The sequence below is a fragment of the Pseudochaenichthys georgianus genome, chromosome 8, assembly GCF_902827115.2.
Source record: "Pseudochaenichthys georgianus chromosome 8, fPseGeo1.2, whole genome shotgun sequence".
Lineage (NCBI taxonomy): Eukaryota > Metazoa > Chordata > Actinopteri > Perciformes > Channichthyidae > Pseudochaenichthys > Pseudochaenichthys georgianus.
The window spans coordinates 18,920,841-18,936,999 of NC_047510.2; the positions used below are offsets into that span (position 1 = coordinate 18,920,841).

The following is a 16,159-nucleotide window of genomic DNA, read 5'->3' on the forward strand; positions in this document are numbered from 1 at the left end:
GGGCCATTCTGGAATGACCCAAAAGTTGCTTAATTTTTTATCTGAATCTACACAAAAAAAGAAAATGTTGAAGCCAGATTCTGAATGGAAATGACACATAACAGCAGGAAGTGATTAGTTAATCTTTTGACATTTTACATACATATGCTTACTAAAGTGTAGTCGTTCACTTTATAAATCCATGATCGTAGTGAGCTTGTCTAAAATATCTTCTAATCTAGTTAGTAGAAATCTACAGGTGTAAACGAGCACGTAAGGCGAAAACTCTATAATTCACATGATAAACATTGTCTTGTATTACGTTTTATCATTCAAAAGTATAGTCGCCCTCATAAAACTCATTTGAAATGCAGGGATTTTTGCTAACATAGCTCATTAGTAAACAACATTCAGATTGCTTCCGCCTGGTCAGTTGTCAACAACATCTTGCAAACAGTAGAGGTAAGTCGAGATAGTTGTTGTTCTCATGAAACGTATATTTCTTTATTTTTACAACTTTGTGATAATCAAAATGTTGTATTACAATGTATATGCTATACGACATTGGTTTGAAACCCCAAAAATGCATTCAGGAGGGAAATATTTTGTAACGTATTGTAAGTGTTTCACCCATAGACACCAGCAGTGGAACAGTCCACAACACCCGGGTTTCCCCGCGAAAAGACGGCCCGCGCGCCCGAATTGCTTTATAGCATCCATTGCAAGAGACAGCAATCGAGAGACAGTCATTGTGGAGACGCGCTGTAGTTACAAACGGCGTTTTTAACATTGTTTTAACGGATTTTTAAAGCAGTTTTATTGTTTTATCTCAAACGTTAACCTAGCTGTGTACCATGCCATCCAGGACTTCCCTGTCTTTGCCAGAGGATGTCAGGAAAAGGTACGTTAACGTTTGTAACCTCTCTGCTAATAATGTATTGATGTAGCATGCATGCAGCTTGTTGTCTTGTCCAAACGCCAAAGCTACATAAAACCCGTATAACTCTCTGCTCTACACTTGCTCTGGTTGTTTCTCCTCTACTATTTTGCTTATCCTAGCATCTGCACCTAGCGTTAGCTTGTTGTCACTTGACAGTTAGAGCTGGTACTGCATACAGAGTTAGCATCCTGTTAGCCACTTAGCATGTTTAGGCTGTCAATAGACGGAGCAGCGTGTGAGGTTTGGCGCCACTCAGGAAGTTTTGCTGCCTTTTTATTTCTGCTAGCTGCAGCCACACTGGCTTTATTACCACGACCATGTTAGTAAATGTGTTTCAAAATGGCACTAACGAAGCTTTGGGTTCGTTGTTCACAGGCTGCAGGTGCTGGGCGAGGATGGAGATTCGGAGGAGGTAGGTTATGTCTGTTTCTAATGTTACTTACTGCTCTTGAAAGCCTGCATGAATGAAGTGTAATTCTAGATGTTCACTAATTAGTCTTGTTAATGACTTCCGTTCCGTTTTGAGCTCCAAAGACGATTACATAAGACTGTAGATTCACAATATTCTGCCTTAAATGGAAACTAATTCAATTATATTCTGTTAGCATGACTGAGTTTCTCAGATGCTTAGCATCACATAATGTAACTAGACAAAACTCCAAGGGCTACACACAAACACACCAAATTAAGTAGATTATATATCTCAGAACGTATTGCTCTCAAAAGTGTGAAAAATCAGAAGTTTGAGTCTTGATAGTGTCACCTCAAGTCAAGGTGGTGATGCAAAACATGTGCTGACAGACATGTATTTAACTGTCATTTTGATATATAGCTTGGTGCATATCACCAAGGATATATAAAGAGAACAGGCAATACTTTTTTCTACCTACAAGAAGTCAGTCTCCAGGTGACACATTTTAACATCAATTTCAGTCGACACAACAATCTAAACGGGCCATAGATAGGATTGTACAATGTGTATCATGAACCTACTATACTTGTCAACAGCAATAGTTAAAGGGTCTTTTTTAGCTTCACAGTGTTTTATTTTAAGTTGTCATTTTTGACTTCATCTTTTATTTCTTCTGAAAATGCCTCTCAGGATCATGTGAAAGAGAAGCTCAAGTTGGTTCAGGACTTCCTGCATGTTGATGCTCAAGATCAACTGACCAGCCTGGAAGACAAGATGAACAAATCCGAGATCTCAATGGTAATTGACTTTAACATTTCAAAACAATTTACAATTCTGAAATGTCACTGCCTATCATTTCTAATTGTGTGATGTATTGCAATGTTCTTTCCTCAGGAGATCTACATCTCTAAAGTAAAGGCCTTGCTGGGAAAAGAGCTTCATCTTGAAAAGGATGTGGATGACGTGGAGCAGAATGGAAAGACGAATGGCTCATCAAATGGTTCCCAAAAAGATGAGAACACTGAAGATGTAACCATGGATGTACAGGAGGAAGAAGAGGCAGTCAAGTCACCAACTGCCTCCAAAGGGAAGGGAGGCCGTAAGAGCAAAGCAAATTCTGACACTAAAAGTACGTTTTAGAATTCCTTTTAACATTTGTCCTATAATGGCTGCAATATAAGATGGAAATGAGCAACAATATGTTAAGATATTAAAGGAACAACTCAATCTTGTTATTTTTAAAGAGTCTCCAGCCAGCTCCAGGGTTACAAGAAACTCTGGAAAACAGCCAACCATCCTGTCAATGTTCTCTAAAGTGTGCGTATATGATTTTCTATATTGTCGTGCTTTGTTCACAACTTCAGCAAGTGTAGACAAAAATGTAAACAAACTTTTCATACATCTGTATTCTGTGAATGTCTTGTAGTCAGAAGCGCAAGTCTGAAGACTTGAATGTCGAAGCTACTAATGGACAAAAATCTACAAATGGACAAAAGGAAGTTACGGAAGAGGAAGAGGATGTTGAGGAGGTGAAGCATTTTTGTCTACTAGTGATTTTCAAACGTGTTTGTCTCCACTCGTCTCGTATATAACACTGACCTAAATCTCTTGTAGGGCCAGGAGGAGAAACGTCTAAAAGTGGAATCAGTTGAAACGTAAGTGTTAAGACCTGAAAATGAATGATGGCTATTAACACTAATGGAACATACTAATACTTCTCTTTAATTCAGATCTGCTCCAGACAAATCGCCGACTGAAACAACCAAGCCAGTTTCTGCTGCAAAGGTAATGGCGTGTCTTAATTTTGCTCGGTGTCATAGCTGTTACAGTTTATGTAAACTTTAATCTTTAGTACTGTCAAACCTCTCTAATGTCTTTTTTTGGTTTTCTTTAAACAGACACCACCCCCCAAATGTACAGACTGCAGACAATACTTGGATGACTCTGACCTTAAGTTCTTTCAGGGGGATCCTGATAATGCGGTGAGAATTAGTTTGTTACTTCCTGTGTAACTTTTTCTTTTAATGAAACCCTCTATTACTTTAATGTTATTACCTAAATTATCAAACTAATGTGAAACCTGAAATGTCTGTGCTCTTCTTCAGCTGGATGAACCAGAAATGTTAACAGATGAGCGCCTCTCCCTGTTTGACTCGAATGAGGATGGATTTGAGAGCTATGATGATCTGCCACAGCACAGGATCACAAACTTCAGGTAAGCCATTCTTCACCAGTGACACTTTTGCATGTTGATCCAGTTCAGAGGAACACGCATGTCCCTATTTTATACAGTCACGTGTTTTTGTATTGCAGCCCCGAGTAAGTTGTAGTGTAACCTTGTTTACGTCTTGCAGCATTTATGACAAGCGGGGCCACCTTTGTCCGTTTGACTCTGGCCTGATTGAGAAGAATGTGGAGCTCTACTTCAGCTGTGTGGTCAAACCCATCTATGATGACAACCCTTGCTTGGATGGTAAATCCCACATTTCAAGATCTCGTAAATGTTTATTTTTCTTTTAGCCATTACAATCAACCAGATGGTAACTTTTCTTTTTGGTTTTATCTCAGGCGGGGTTCCTTCCAAGAAGCTTGGACCCATCAACGCCTGGTGGATCACTGGTTTTGATGGTGGAGAAAAAGCCTTAATTGGTTTTACTACAGGTAGCTAAGTTTCCTGTTCCAACGTTTGATTGATTTCACCCTGTATGAAGTACTAATGGTTATCTATGTTCATTATCTAGCTTTTGCCGATTACATCCTGATGCAGTCCAGTGAGGAGTATGCTCCCATATTTGCTGTGATGCAGGAGAAGATCTATATGAGCAAGATAGTGGTGGAGTTCCTTCAGAAAAATCGTGATGCTAGTTATGAGGACCTTCTCAACAAGATTGAGGTGAAGACTTTTTCCTACAAAATAATGTATTTGTGAATTAGGACAAGCTGCAATATTCATCATGGTCCTTTTTATTCTTGGGTCTGTGATTAATGTGATGCAACAATGCAATTTATTAAAGGTGACATGTCATGCTTTTCCGGTTAGTACCCGTCCCCTTGTGTGTTATGAAGGTTTTTATGCATGTAAACGGTGTACAGAGTAAAAACCCTCAAAGTACACCATGTAGGGAGTAAAACTCTAAAACAGAAAATACCTCCCCAAAACGCCTCGTTGGAGATACGTCATTGTCCATTTGATTCTTCCGGGGACATCATGATGTCATGTCGTCCCCGGAACTAAATGGACCAATCCGTTACGTCCGCGGAGCCGTTACGTTAAGCCCCCGCTGATTGGTCCAAATTGACCAATCCATGGACTTCCTCACACACACTCAGTGCAGGCAGCTCAGCTGATCTCTCCTCCCTGGCTGCAGGCTGATAACAGACAGTTGGGATCGCGGCGAAATTCTCTCTGCAGACCCATTCTCACAGCGTTTATCAACCTTTTTCTTACTCAATATCAAGCCACACTTATTGTTTTTACTTCGGCTGTGACTTTGTGTGTGCTCAGGGTAGGGCTGTGCGATTATAGCAAAAATCATAATCACGATTATTTGGGTCAATAATTGATATCACGATTATTTTGACGATTATTCATTGACCAGTTATTGAACTTTAAAACAAATAATATTTTACCAATAAACAAGATCAACAAATATGTTGGAGCGCACTTCCAAAACCATACTAAACATATATTATTAATATGATAAATAAAAATAAATTAGACCAAAAATAAATTAAATCAAATATGATGCAGTGCACTGTCACAACCTACTGAGAACTCCTTAACATATAGCATGTTGGTAAAACATGTTCAACATATTCCACTCAGTTAAACGTTGAAGGCTGGCCAACCGTCATGGTCCAGAAGTAACAGGAAATAAATGTTGAACTACAATTTAAGACCAAATAAAAATGTTTAGGCCACCATGGCAAATGCTGGTAGGGCTGCTCATGTCATCTCTTAAAGATTTTTTGCAAGAAACACCAGCCTGTTTACATGGTCTGGTTTCAGAGATGAGCGCAGGCAGGAGACAAGCTACCTGTACTGAAGACCCTCAGCCACGCCCCGACACATGGGGTGACGCCGGCCAATCACAAAGCTTTGATGTGTTCAAGTGCATTATTCTGGCACAGGAAGATTATGTTATGGACATTAACGATAAAACAGAATATTGTTGTTCTATTTTTAGACACATCTCGCGATCGACTGGTTGGGCACCCCTGGGCTAGACCATAGGTCTGTTGTGGTAGCAAAGTAGTCAGCTGAAGCCACATCTCTCCCAACTTCCCCACGGCATTTGTCATATAGTGCAGGCAGCGCAGACCTGCTGAAATAATACCGAGACGGCATCGCGTAACGCTTGTCCAACGTGTTAACAAGTTGCTTGAAGCCCTGGTTGCTAACAGTGCTAACTGGGCACATATCTTTAGCGATGTGAAATGTAATGGCAAAGTACTTGCAAATAGTGGAAATAGTTTTACCTTTCTTTTTAACGAGTTGCTGCTCTTGTTCTGACATCTTCGCTCGCGCTGAACACTCACAACACATGTCACTCCCACGTGGCCGAGTGGGCTTTTAGGGAGGGGCGAAAGCGCACCCAGCAAAATAATAGTATTTTGTCAATTATGCTGTTTTCATAATCGTCGCAAGCCATAATCGTAATCGCGATTAAAATACGATTAATTGCACAGCCCTAGCTCGGGGTGAGTTTCGCTGTGTATCGCTAAACAAGGAAATCACACCTCCACGGAGCTTAGCGCGATTCACAACGTCCCGACTGGTCCCGACCAATCGGAGCACACTGGGCTCACAGGGAGGGGGGGGCAAGTGCTGCAACGAGCCGTTTAGTGGAGAGAGTGAATACACATACTTTACAGAGATGCTGTATGCGAAACCAATGTGAGTTTGGAAAATTGCACAGTATAAATCTATTCTAGTATTCCTCAACAATGGAATTATGATCAGTGGAAATGGCCATGACATGGGACCTTTAAGAAATCTGATTGTTTCACTTTTCTATAGTTATGATTCCTATATCCCATTGATGGTGTGATTGACAAAGCTTTTTTCTTTAATACTTTTTTAATAAACTAATTGTTCAATTAATTCTTCTAATGTAAAATATTGCAGTGTAGAGCATCTGACATGTCAATGCACAATGGTGACAATTTGCAGGCTAAATAATAACAATACTCAAAAATAATGTTGCTCATATCAGGGCACGATAAAAAAGAATGCAGGTGTTGTTAAGCCAATATTTCCCGATTGATAGCAGAACATTCGTTCGTGGAAGGAAAATCGTCAACTTTTGTTTCCTGCCCTCAGACCACCGTGCCTCCTGCGGGGCTGAACTTCAACCGCTTCACAGAGGACACGCTGCTGCGCCATGCCCAGTTTGTGGTGGAGCAGGTGGAGAGCTACGATGAGGCCGGGGACACTGATGAGCAGCCAATCATAGTTACTCCCTGCATGAGGGACCTGATCAAACTCGCCGGAGTCACTCTGGGAAAGAGGTATGTCTTGAGAATTATTTTGAACTGCTTCCTTAAAGGTGGGGTAGGTAAGTTTCAGAAACCGGCTCGATATACACTTTTTGTTATATTCCATGGAATACTCTTAACATCCCGATAGCAATGAATATCTTCAGTGCTTTGACAAAAAATCCATAAAAAAAATTCATCTGTGGAACCCGTAATACTGTAAAAAGTACAACCGCCCTGTCTGTCAGCCTTCCATCTCGTGCACGCACAAATGTATCTCGTGCCGTCATTGGGCGTGCATTGCAGCAGTACTTCAATGACTCGCCAGCAACATGCGGCCACTTTCACCAGTCTGCCGACGTCATGCGCGTTCATGTGTGTTGGAGGAGGTGCTCTGTAAGGAAGTCTGAAGGAAGGGGCGGATTCTTTTCGGCTGCGCACTTTCAAATTTTAGTGCACTTGAGCCGGTTTCTGAAACTTACCTACCCCACCTTTAACATTTGTACTGAAATGTTTCATAAAAGTAGTCTTATGGTAACAAGAGTGCTTCAATGTTTTGAAGTTATACACTTCAAAGTGCTTATATTTCTGCTCCTCACTCCTCGTTATCCCTTATGTCTAACATTCCTTTGACATTTCCTAATGCAGCATGCTGCTGTACTGGTAGGTAGGCCTTCCACATGCATCCTTAGCTTGTACCGTGGTGTGTTTACTGTTTACTGTAATGCATTTAGAAGCTGTATGGATCAAGTAACTATAGCGTTTACGCTAGATGTTGACTTTGTAGTTTATTTTTGTTTAACTGCTTTATTTGAATTCTCACTATGTGACAAGTGTCCAAGATTGATCTTCACTTAGTTACCATTGATTAAGAAACTAATTGAAAAATATGTGTCTGTAGGCTTTGAAGAGAACTCACAAAAAAGTTATTTCTGTGTTTTGTATAAAACAAAGCTGTCTTCGTAACTGTAAGAAAGTACCGTTAGTAAAATTGCTTTTATTTTTATTTTTTACATTGAAGTCATGCAACCCTCATGGTTCTGGTGAAATGTAATTTAAACAAAAAATGGAATTATAAAACCCAACACAGTTTGTGAAGAAATTGTTATACAAGGAAAGTCATTTTTCAATTTAACCTTGAGCTCCTTAAAGGAAAGTCAGCCAAACTTCTAACTTTAGCATCATCTACTAAGGGGTTTTCCTGCTCAAATAGAAATCTATTGCAAAGTTGAATATGGGCTTTTTATTACTCAGTAACTCAAACCATGCTGTAAGGATGTTGGCTCTATTGGATGCTTATTCTGATTTGCTTAATCTTTGGGTTTAGGGTATTCTGCCCCAGATCTATTAGTCAATTATTAAATTACACCTGGGCATCCTATATGCCTTTAGTAAGAGAACTGAAACACTATTTGGACCCCATGGGGTCACTAATCTATTATGCCCTTGGAGAATCTTCCTAAGAAGTCTTTTGCAAAGCTTTTAATAATTTCGATTTTTAATGGCGCCTTTCAAGAAACCCAAGGATGCTTTACAATGGGAGATAAAATAATAATCTCACAGGTTAACTCTAACGGGAACTCTGCCTTCATCTTTAATGTGTGTTTTGTTTGCTTGTTCCTTACGTTGCATGGCCTGATGCTGTGGTGTGTTGACAGCCAGGGGCTTCATTATTGCCATCGCTCCACATATCATCAGGTGTTTATGCCCAGCCCAACAGACCTTTTCCTCTGAACATATTCTATTGACAGGAGAGCTGCCAGAAGACAGTCCATTCGTCACCCTACAAAGATCGAGAAAGACAAGGGACCAACTAAGGCGACCACTACCACGCTGGTGTACCAGATCTTTGATACCTTCTTCTCTGATCAGATAGAGCAGAATGATAAAGAAAATGGTGGGCTCAAGAGACAGCGCTGTGGCGTCTGTGAGGTGAGTAGTGTCTGAACAGTGGGCTGCTTCTTTTTGTAGAACTAAACTAACATTATCTGATGTTTCTTGTGTACTTGGCAGTTGTAATTAAAACATGTTGTGTATGCCTTCAGGTATGCCAATCTCCTGACTGTGGAAAGTGTCCAGCTTGCAAGGACATGATCAAATTTGGTGGAAGTGGCAAAAGCAAGCAGGCTTGTAAGCAGAGAAGGTAAGATTGTCTCCTGAGCCGATAAGTCCAAACATCCTTAATATCCAACTTCGGAATGTTTGAGAAGTGGTTTCAGCCAAAGGCTACCCTTAAGTAGCTTGATGTGTAGAATGTGCACCCTTGCTTTTTATTGCTGTATTGTGACAAGGACATGGGACTACTTTAGTCCTTAATTCCTCATGACATGTGTCCCTCTGTTAGATGCCCAAACCTTGCCGTAAAGGAGGCTGAGGATGATGAGACCATTGAAGAGGAAGAGTTTCCTGTGAAGGCCAAAAAGGTTACTAAAGTCAAGAGGAAGAAGCAAGCCCAGTGCAAGCTGTCGTGGATCGGAGAGCCAGCGCAGGTGTGTTACTTCTCTAAGTACAAAGTAACGAAGTATTTGTTTGCTGTGTGTTTTTATATTAAATGTATTTTTCTCCAACCCCCTTCAGACTGAGGCAAAGAAGAAGTACTACAGGAAGGTCTGTGTGAATGATGAAGAGCTGGAAGTGGGCGACTGTGTCTCTGTTTCCTCAGAAGACCCCTCAGTGCCCCTCTATCTGGCAAGGTAAGACATCTTTAGACTTGATGGACTATGATAAGGTTTTGTAACTTTGGCTCGTATGCATCTAATGTTGTGTTTAATGTCAGGATTGCATCACTGTGGGAGGACCACACCGGGAAGATGTTCCATGCCCACTGGTTCCTTCGTGGGACTCAAACCGTGCTGGGAGAGTCTTCTGACCCGCTGGAGCTCATGCTTGTGGACGAGTGTGAGGACATGCAGCTCAACTATGTGCAAGGCAAAGTTAACGTCATGTACAGGGCCCCGTCTGACAACTGGTTTATGGAGGTACGTTAACTTCACTGCACGAACATTTGTAATTTGTTCTCATGCTCACGTGTTCATTTATTTGATCAGGGTGGGATGGATGAGGAAATCAAGGTGATAGAGGATGACGGGAAGAGTTTCTTCTATCAGTTCTGGTATGACACAGACTACGCTCGCTTTGAGTCTCCTCCCAAGACCAATCCAACAGAGGATTGCAAGTTCGGGTAAGCACCAGCCACATGTAGTTGCAAGAGTTATTTATTTTCAGTCTTGTTTTTTTACCCTTCGTTGTGGATTTGTCACCCTCGCTCTTAGGTTCTGTCACAGCTGTGCTAGGATTAACGAGCAAAAGGAACAGAAGACCCCTCGTGCGTTTGAACCCCTGCTGGACAAGGACCATGACTCCAAGGTTTGTTATGCCCTGGCCTGCTATAAGGGGGATCAGTTCAAGGTGGGAGACGGCGTCTACCTGCATCCTGACGCTTTTAATTTCAGGTGAGTGAAGGCGATCCAAATGTTTAATATACTCAAACTTGTACAATTACAAACCTGTATACGAGACTCGCTGCCTCTGTTCTCGACTCTCAGTGTGAAGCCAGCCAGTCCCGTGAAGCGCTCCCATAGGAAACAGGATGTGGACGAGGACCTGTATCCAGAATATTACAGGAAGTCCTCCGACTACATCAAGGGATCCAACCAGGATGCTCCAGAGCCTTTCCGCATCGGTCGCATCAAGGAGATCCTCTGTCAGAGGCGTAGCAACGGGAAAGCCGATGCCTCAGAGGTCAAACTGCGGCTCTACAAGTTTTACAGGTAAAACAAATTGCAACTAAATTGGTTTGGATTCAAGGTTTTTTTTTTTTGTAACAAATGATTTCTCAGAATGAACTAGCTTTTGAATCCTCTCCCAGGCCTGAGAACACTCACAAAGGAGTCAAAGCCAGTTACCACACAGACATCAATCAGCTGTACTGGTGTGATGAAGAGGTGACGGTCAGCATGACTGAGGTGCTCGGCCGCTGTCAAGTAGAATATTCAGAAGACCTAAATGAGTCAGTCCAGGACTATTCCAGTGGTGGACCTGACCGCTTCTACTTCTTGGAGGTACATTTGGTCATATTTGTTTCTGTGTTCCATTTGTTAAAGTTGGCATATCTTTAAATAACTCCTTACTGCGAGCATGTTGGTGTTAACACTGCATAGGGAGGAAGCGTAAAGCTGCAATAAGCAATTAACATTGCATGAATTCACTGTATATGCTGCACTGTAATGATCTTATATGAAAACAGCTTTCAATGATGTGTCTGATCTTATACATGTACCTCTCTCCCAGGCCTATAACGCAAAAACAAAAGGTTTTGAAGACCCTCCAAATCATGCTCGCTCGGCTGTCACTAAAGGCAAAGGGAAGGGCAAGGGCAAAGGTGAAAATCCCTGATTAAAAATAAAAAAAGATTCCTTGATCTTATTGTTTACAGGCTCACTGAAAATGCTCATCTTTATAGGTAAAGGCAAAGGAAAGGCTGCAGCGGCACAGGAGCCTCAGGACTCTCAGAATGACTCACAGTCACTTAAAGCGCCCAAGTACCGCACGCTGGACGTCTTCTCCGGCTGCGGAGGCCTTTCTGAAGGCTTCCACCAGGCTGGTAAGTGCTGGATCTGTGCCACCATGAATATTTTCCAATCGACAAAATGACACGCATAGAATAATGGACAACTGTAATTGTATCCTTCAATGTAATGCTGAAAACACGACTGCTGGTTTGTTTCAGGTATGAATGAGACTCTGTGGGCCGTAGAGATGTGGGAGCCCGCCGCTCAGGCCTTCAGGCTCAACAACCCCGGCACCACAGTGTTCACTGAGGACTGCAACGTCCTGCTGAAGCTGGTCATGTCTGGTGAGAAGACCAATTCTCTCGGCCAGAAACTACCCCAGAAAGGAGACGTGGAGATGCTGTGTGGGGGCCCTCCCTGCCAAGGCTTCAGCGGGATGAACCGCTTCAACTCTCGCACTTATTCCAAGTTCAAGAACTCGCTCGTGGTCTCCTATATCAGGTCAGTGTCGGGCCACATTCTCATCTTGACCGTTTGAGATGTATTGTTGACATGAAGTTCACTGCAGTAAGTGCACCTTTTTGAACATGTGTTTTCCTTTCTTGCAGCTACTGTGATTACTACAGACCCAAGTTCTTCCTGCTTGAGAATGTGAGGAACTTCGTCTCCTTTAAAAGCTCCATGGTTCTGAAGCTGACTCTACGCTGTCTTGTGCGCATGGGCTACCAGTGTACTTTTGGTGTCCTTCAGGTGGGTCTGACTATAGGGACGCTTTTCCTTCCGGTCTGGACTTAATGACATTCAAAATAAGTTGTGCTTCTGACTCTTGGCATTTGCGGGGATGCCTTTCCCTCTAACATGGTAAACCTCCCAGCGAAGCATATCAGCACAGTGCCTCATAACTCCTAATGTATTTGACTATTTCATATTCTGAGTAGAAGCCAACAGGGAATTTCTTCAAATGTGTACAAACCTCCCCTTTGGCCATCTTTTAAATTCAATGCAACTGACCTCCCAAAACATCTTTGGCCATAACGCAAAGAAATCAGATGCTAATTATGACCATTACACACAATGGTCTAATTGTAAAGTGATCACATTTTGGACCGACCCGACTGGCTGATGGCGGATCGTACTAAGAATATGTGATGTCATATAGAAGCAGACTAACCAATGACTCTCCCTCCCAGATTAATGAAATAGATAGTCCTGTATGCCAATGTTTATGACTGCAGAAGTCTGCTCCATCACTAACGTGCTGAACGCTGCCCCCCCCCCCCCCCCCCCTCAGGCCGGTCAGTACGGCGTTGCTCAGACCCGCCGCAGGGCCATCGTCCTGGCTGCGGCTCCTGGAGAGAAGCTGCCTCGCTTCCCTGAGCCGCTGCATGTGTTCGCTCCTAGAGCTTGCTCTCTCAACGTGGTGGTGGACGAAAAGAAATACGTCAGTAATGTCACAAGGTAATGAAAACTTCCCCTACAGTACTATTCATTAGTGTGTAATTCTAGGTCATTTAAATGTAATGTTCTGTCTACAGAGGTAATGGAGGAATCTACAGAACCATCACCGTCAGAGACACCATGTCGGACCTGCCAGAGATCCGCAATGGTGCAGCATCGTTGGAGATTTCCTACAACGGAGAGCCTCAGTCCTGGTTCCAGAGGCAGATCAGAGGCACACAGTACCAGCCAATCCTCCGAGATCATATCTGCAAGGTGAGCCGTCTCTCACTTTATATAAATATTCATCTTAACGTGATGTTAATGTTGGATTGTAACGTTATCCTACTTCTTTAAATGTATGTCAAAGCTATGTTTGTAACAAGAGCTCTTTGTTGTTGTCAGGACATGAGTGCTCTGGTTGAAGGGCGAATGCGTCACATCCCGTTGGCGCCGGGCTCTGATTGGAGGGACCTGCCCAACATGGAGGTCCGTCTGAGAGATGGCACCATTTCCAAGAAACTGCGTTTCGCGCACCCAGATAAAAAGAATGGCCGCAGCAGCACCGGGGCCCTCAGAGGGGTCTGCGCGTGTTCAGCAGGTATGGAGGTTGAGTTTACTACTTTATTAATGATTACATTTGCAGTGTGGAGGCATCTCTGATCATGTTTGTCATTGTAGGGACCCCCTGCGACCCTGCAGACCGGCAGTTTAACACCCTGATCCCCTGGTGTCTCCCCCACACCGGGAACCGCCACAATCACTGGGCCGGACTCTACGGCAGGTTGGAGTGGGACGGCTTCTTCAGCACCACGGTTACCAACCCTGAACCCATGGGCAAGCAGGTACCTCAACTTTCTATAAATAAAATCATTTATAAATACACTCCCTTGAAACATCCTGCCTTTTGTGTAGATTGGATAAAAAACAGAATTCTGTCAAATGTAAGAGTTGTCTGGGTTACTCAGATATCAGAAATTGCTTAACATTTTTACAATTATGGACATTTTACAATTATGGACATTTTACAAAAGGACGTCGGTGCATTTGTCTTTCAAGCCCTGAATCAGATATCCTGTAGTTGCATCCTAATCTGAGCGCGTTTGTTTTCAGGGCCGCGTCCTGCACCCTGAGCAGCACCGAGTGGTCAGTGTGAGGGAGTGTGCTCGCTCTCAGGGATTCCCCGACACCTACCGCTTCTTTGGAAGCACCCTGGACAAACACAGACAGGTAACTTTCCTTGAAAGCAGGCAGTTAGGAAATGGTCTTCCTTTTTATCCTAAATGACACCGGCAGTTCAGTTTTAGGATGTCCTGCTGTTCATCAGGGCTTAAGGTCTGGTTAAAGGACCACCAAATGCTGTGGGTCAGTAATTATTCTGAGTAGACCAAGGAGACACGTGCAGGACATTTTGGAATTGCATTTATCATGTTGCTAGTAACAAAACTACAACAGAATGCCAAATGTTGTTGTTTCTGCCAGGTTGGAAATGCAGTGCCCCCCCCCCTCTCCAGGGCCATCGGCCTGGAGCTTAAGAAGTGTATCATGCAGAGATTGAAGGAAGAACAAGCATCAGGTGAGCCATCCATTTGAATGTAACTTTCCAGGATTGACTTTACAAGTGAAGATAAATCCTTATCACCTTTCCTTCTCTGCAGAGACTGTCAAACAAGAGAAGATGGAGGCCTCTGATTAGTCTCTGGTTCCATTTCAAGTGAGGTCTGCTCAACAAACCTGATGCTGCGTGTCAGGGAATCATTTGTTTTAAATAATCTGGCTTTTAACTGCGTCACTAAGTGGCCGCCATGAACATTCAGTGCAGTGCCATTCCATGTTTGTTTTAAACTGTGCTTTTAATCATTGTGTTGAGAAAGGTAGACTTCATGTGGGATCAAATTGTATGTAGTTTTTATATGTGTAATATTTCAAATAAAGCTCTTATGAAATGTATTTGTGACTTGCATGAGTCCGTGATCGCTGTCTTTAAGAGGCTGCCCTCCAGCTAGAGTGAACTGGGAAGAGCTGATTAGCCACATTTACAGACACTGCTTGACCTCTCACTTCAAAATAGCCTAAGGCGGGTTTCACAGTACCTACTCGCCTACCAAGTGCATCAATTGGCTGTGATTTGGAAGCTTAGACGTGTGGATTTAATAACCCCATCTGTTTTCATGTGTGATGTTGGTCCCCAAAGTAGCAAGAACATTTCGTTTTTAAACTTTTAACTCCTGCAAAAATGTAGTTGTGACCCGAGTTAATCGCAGCCTCATTATTCTTTATAATCTAAGCTTCAAACTGTGGGCATACAGTGGATATATGGATTAACAAAATGTTAAAGTTTGAGCAGTTAGCAGAACACAAGGCATCAATAATTGAAAATGTCAACCTTTTGAAACCATATTTTTAGTTTTCTCTCCCATTGAAGATAAAATAGTTCGAGTATAGCCACGGATTAATCCTTTAAAGCAGGAGTGTCAAACTTGAGGCCTGCAGGCCAAATCAATTGTATGTGGCGTGCAAAGAATAGAATGCTTGTTATAGGGTTAGATGCCGCTTTCCAGAAGCACGTTGCCCATAAACTACATGTCCCATAATGCATCTCATTTTGTGACATGCCACTGAAGAGTTGCAATTATTTTCCCTAGACTTCTGCTTTCAGACTTAAGTTTTTACTCTATCCGATAATCCAATACGTTTTAAAGTTACGACCGGCCCTTTGGGTGCATCCATAATGAAGAAGAAAAGGAGGGATTAAACCCTCTTTAATGGTCACACGCAGAGCAGTGAAATTAGTTCTCTGCATTTAACCTTTACATATACAGTCTATGCATTTAACCCATCCTAGTACTAGGAGCAGTGGGCAGCTATTGCACAGCGCCCAGGGAACTGGCAGGGTGTCAGGTGCCTTGCTCAAGGACACCAGGGCAGGAGGTGAACTGGGACCTCTCCAAGTAGCAGTGCACACTCCATATTTAGGTCTGTTCGGGGACTTGAAGCAGCGACCCTACGGTCCAAGCCCCTACTGACTGAGCCACTGCCAGAAATGCTGATGTGGCCCACAACGAAATTGAGTTGACACCTCTGCTTTAAAGTAATGTAAATACGAGCAGGTAGTACTTTGAGTTGTCGATCTTGAGGTAAAAACGGCTAAGACTAAGTTTATGTATAAATACAATGCTGCAGTCTGTTACCGTCTTAAATACCTGTATGTCACAATAGGAAATGTTTCAAAGAAAATATGCTACCTACATTTTAAAGATTTGATTTATCCAAGTGTTTTGTCTGGTCGAATCAAACATTTAATATTTAATGAAATACCAGTCAGAATACTGTACTGATATGGCTTGAAACGGATCACTCTTTAAATAACTGCTCACCTAAAGTTCTACTGATTGAGGTTAA

General features: G+C 42.5%; 1 protein-coding gene across 1 annotated transcript; it reads left to right on the forward strand.

The window, feature by feature from the left end:
• The first annotated feature begins 673 nt into the window (after nt 1-673).
• Nucleotides 674-14,707, forward strand: dnmt1 (DNA (cytosine-5-)-methyltransferase 1). The gene is made up of 34 exons (XM_034089132.2): nt 674-880; nt 1,295-1,331; nt 2,022-2,129; nt 2,226-2,460; nt 2,576-2,648; nt 2,758-2,860; nt 2,946-2,986; nt 3,062-3,116; nt 3,230-3,313; nt 3,437-3,546; nt 3,686-3,804; nt 3,900-3,992; nt 4,073-4,224; nt 6,655-6,842; nt 8,561-8,741; nt 8,855-8,952; nt 9,154-9,298; nt 9,387-9,502; nt 9,586-9,787; nt 9,857-9,990; nt 10,082-10,261; nt 10,355-10,579; nt 10,678-10,870; nt 11,100-11,190; nt 11,272-11,412; nt 11,539-11,821; nt 11,929-12,070; nt 12,612-12,778; nt 12,856-13,033; nt 13,163-13,358; nt 13,439-13,602; nt 13,871-13,987; nt 14,240-14,333; nt 14,416-14,707. Exons 1-34 carry the CDS (start codon nt 834-836, stop codon nt 14,451-14,453), a joined length of 4,530 nt encoding a protein of 1,509 aa, XP_033945023.1. The 5' UTR covers nt 674-833; the 3' UTR covers nt 14,454-14,707.
• Nucleotides 14,708-16,159: the final 1,452 nt, after the last annotated feature.

Coding starts and splice junctions, on each gene's coding strand:
- dnmt1 (XM_034089132.2), top strand. CDS start 834: ATGCCATCCAGGACTTCCCTGTCTTTGCCAGAGGATGTCAGGAAAAG. Junction 2,861..2,945: donor AGGAAGAGGATGTTGAGGAG/GTGAAGCATTTT, acceptor AATCTCTTGTAG/GGCCAGGAGGAGAAACGTCT. Junction 6,843..8,560: donor GGAGTCACTCTGGGAAAGAG/GTATGTCTTGAG, acceptor TTCTATTGACAG/GAGAGCTGCCAGAAGACAGT.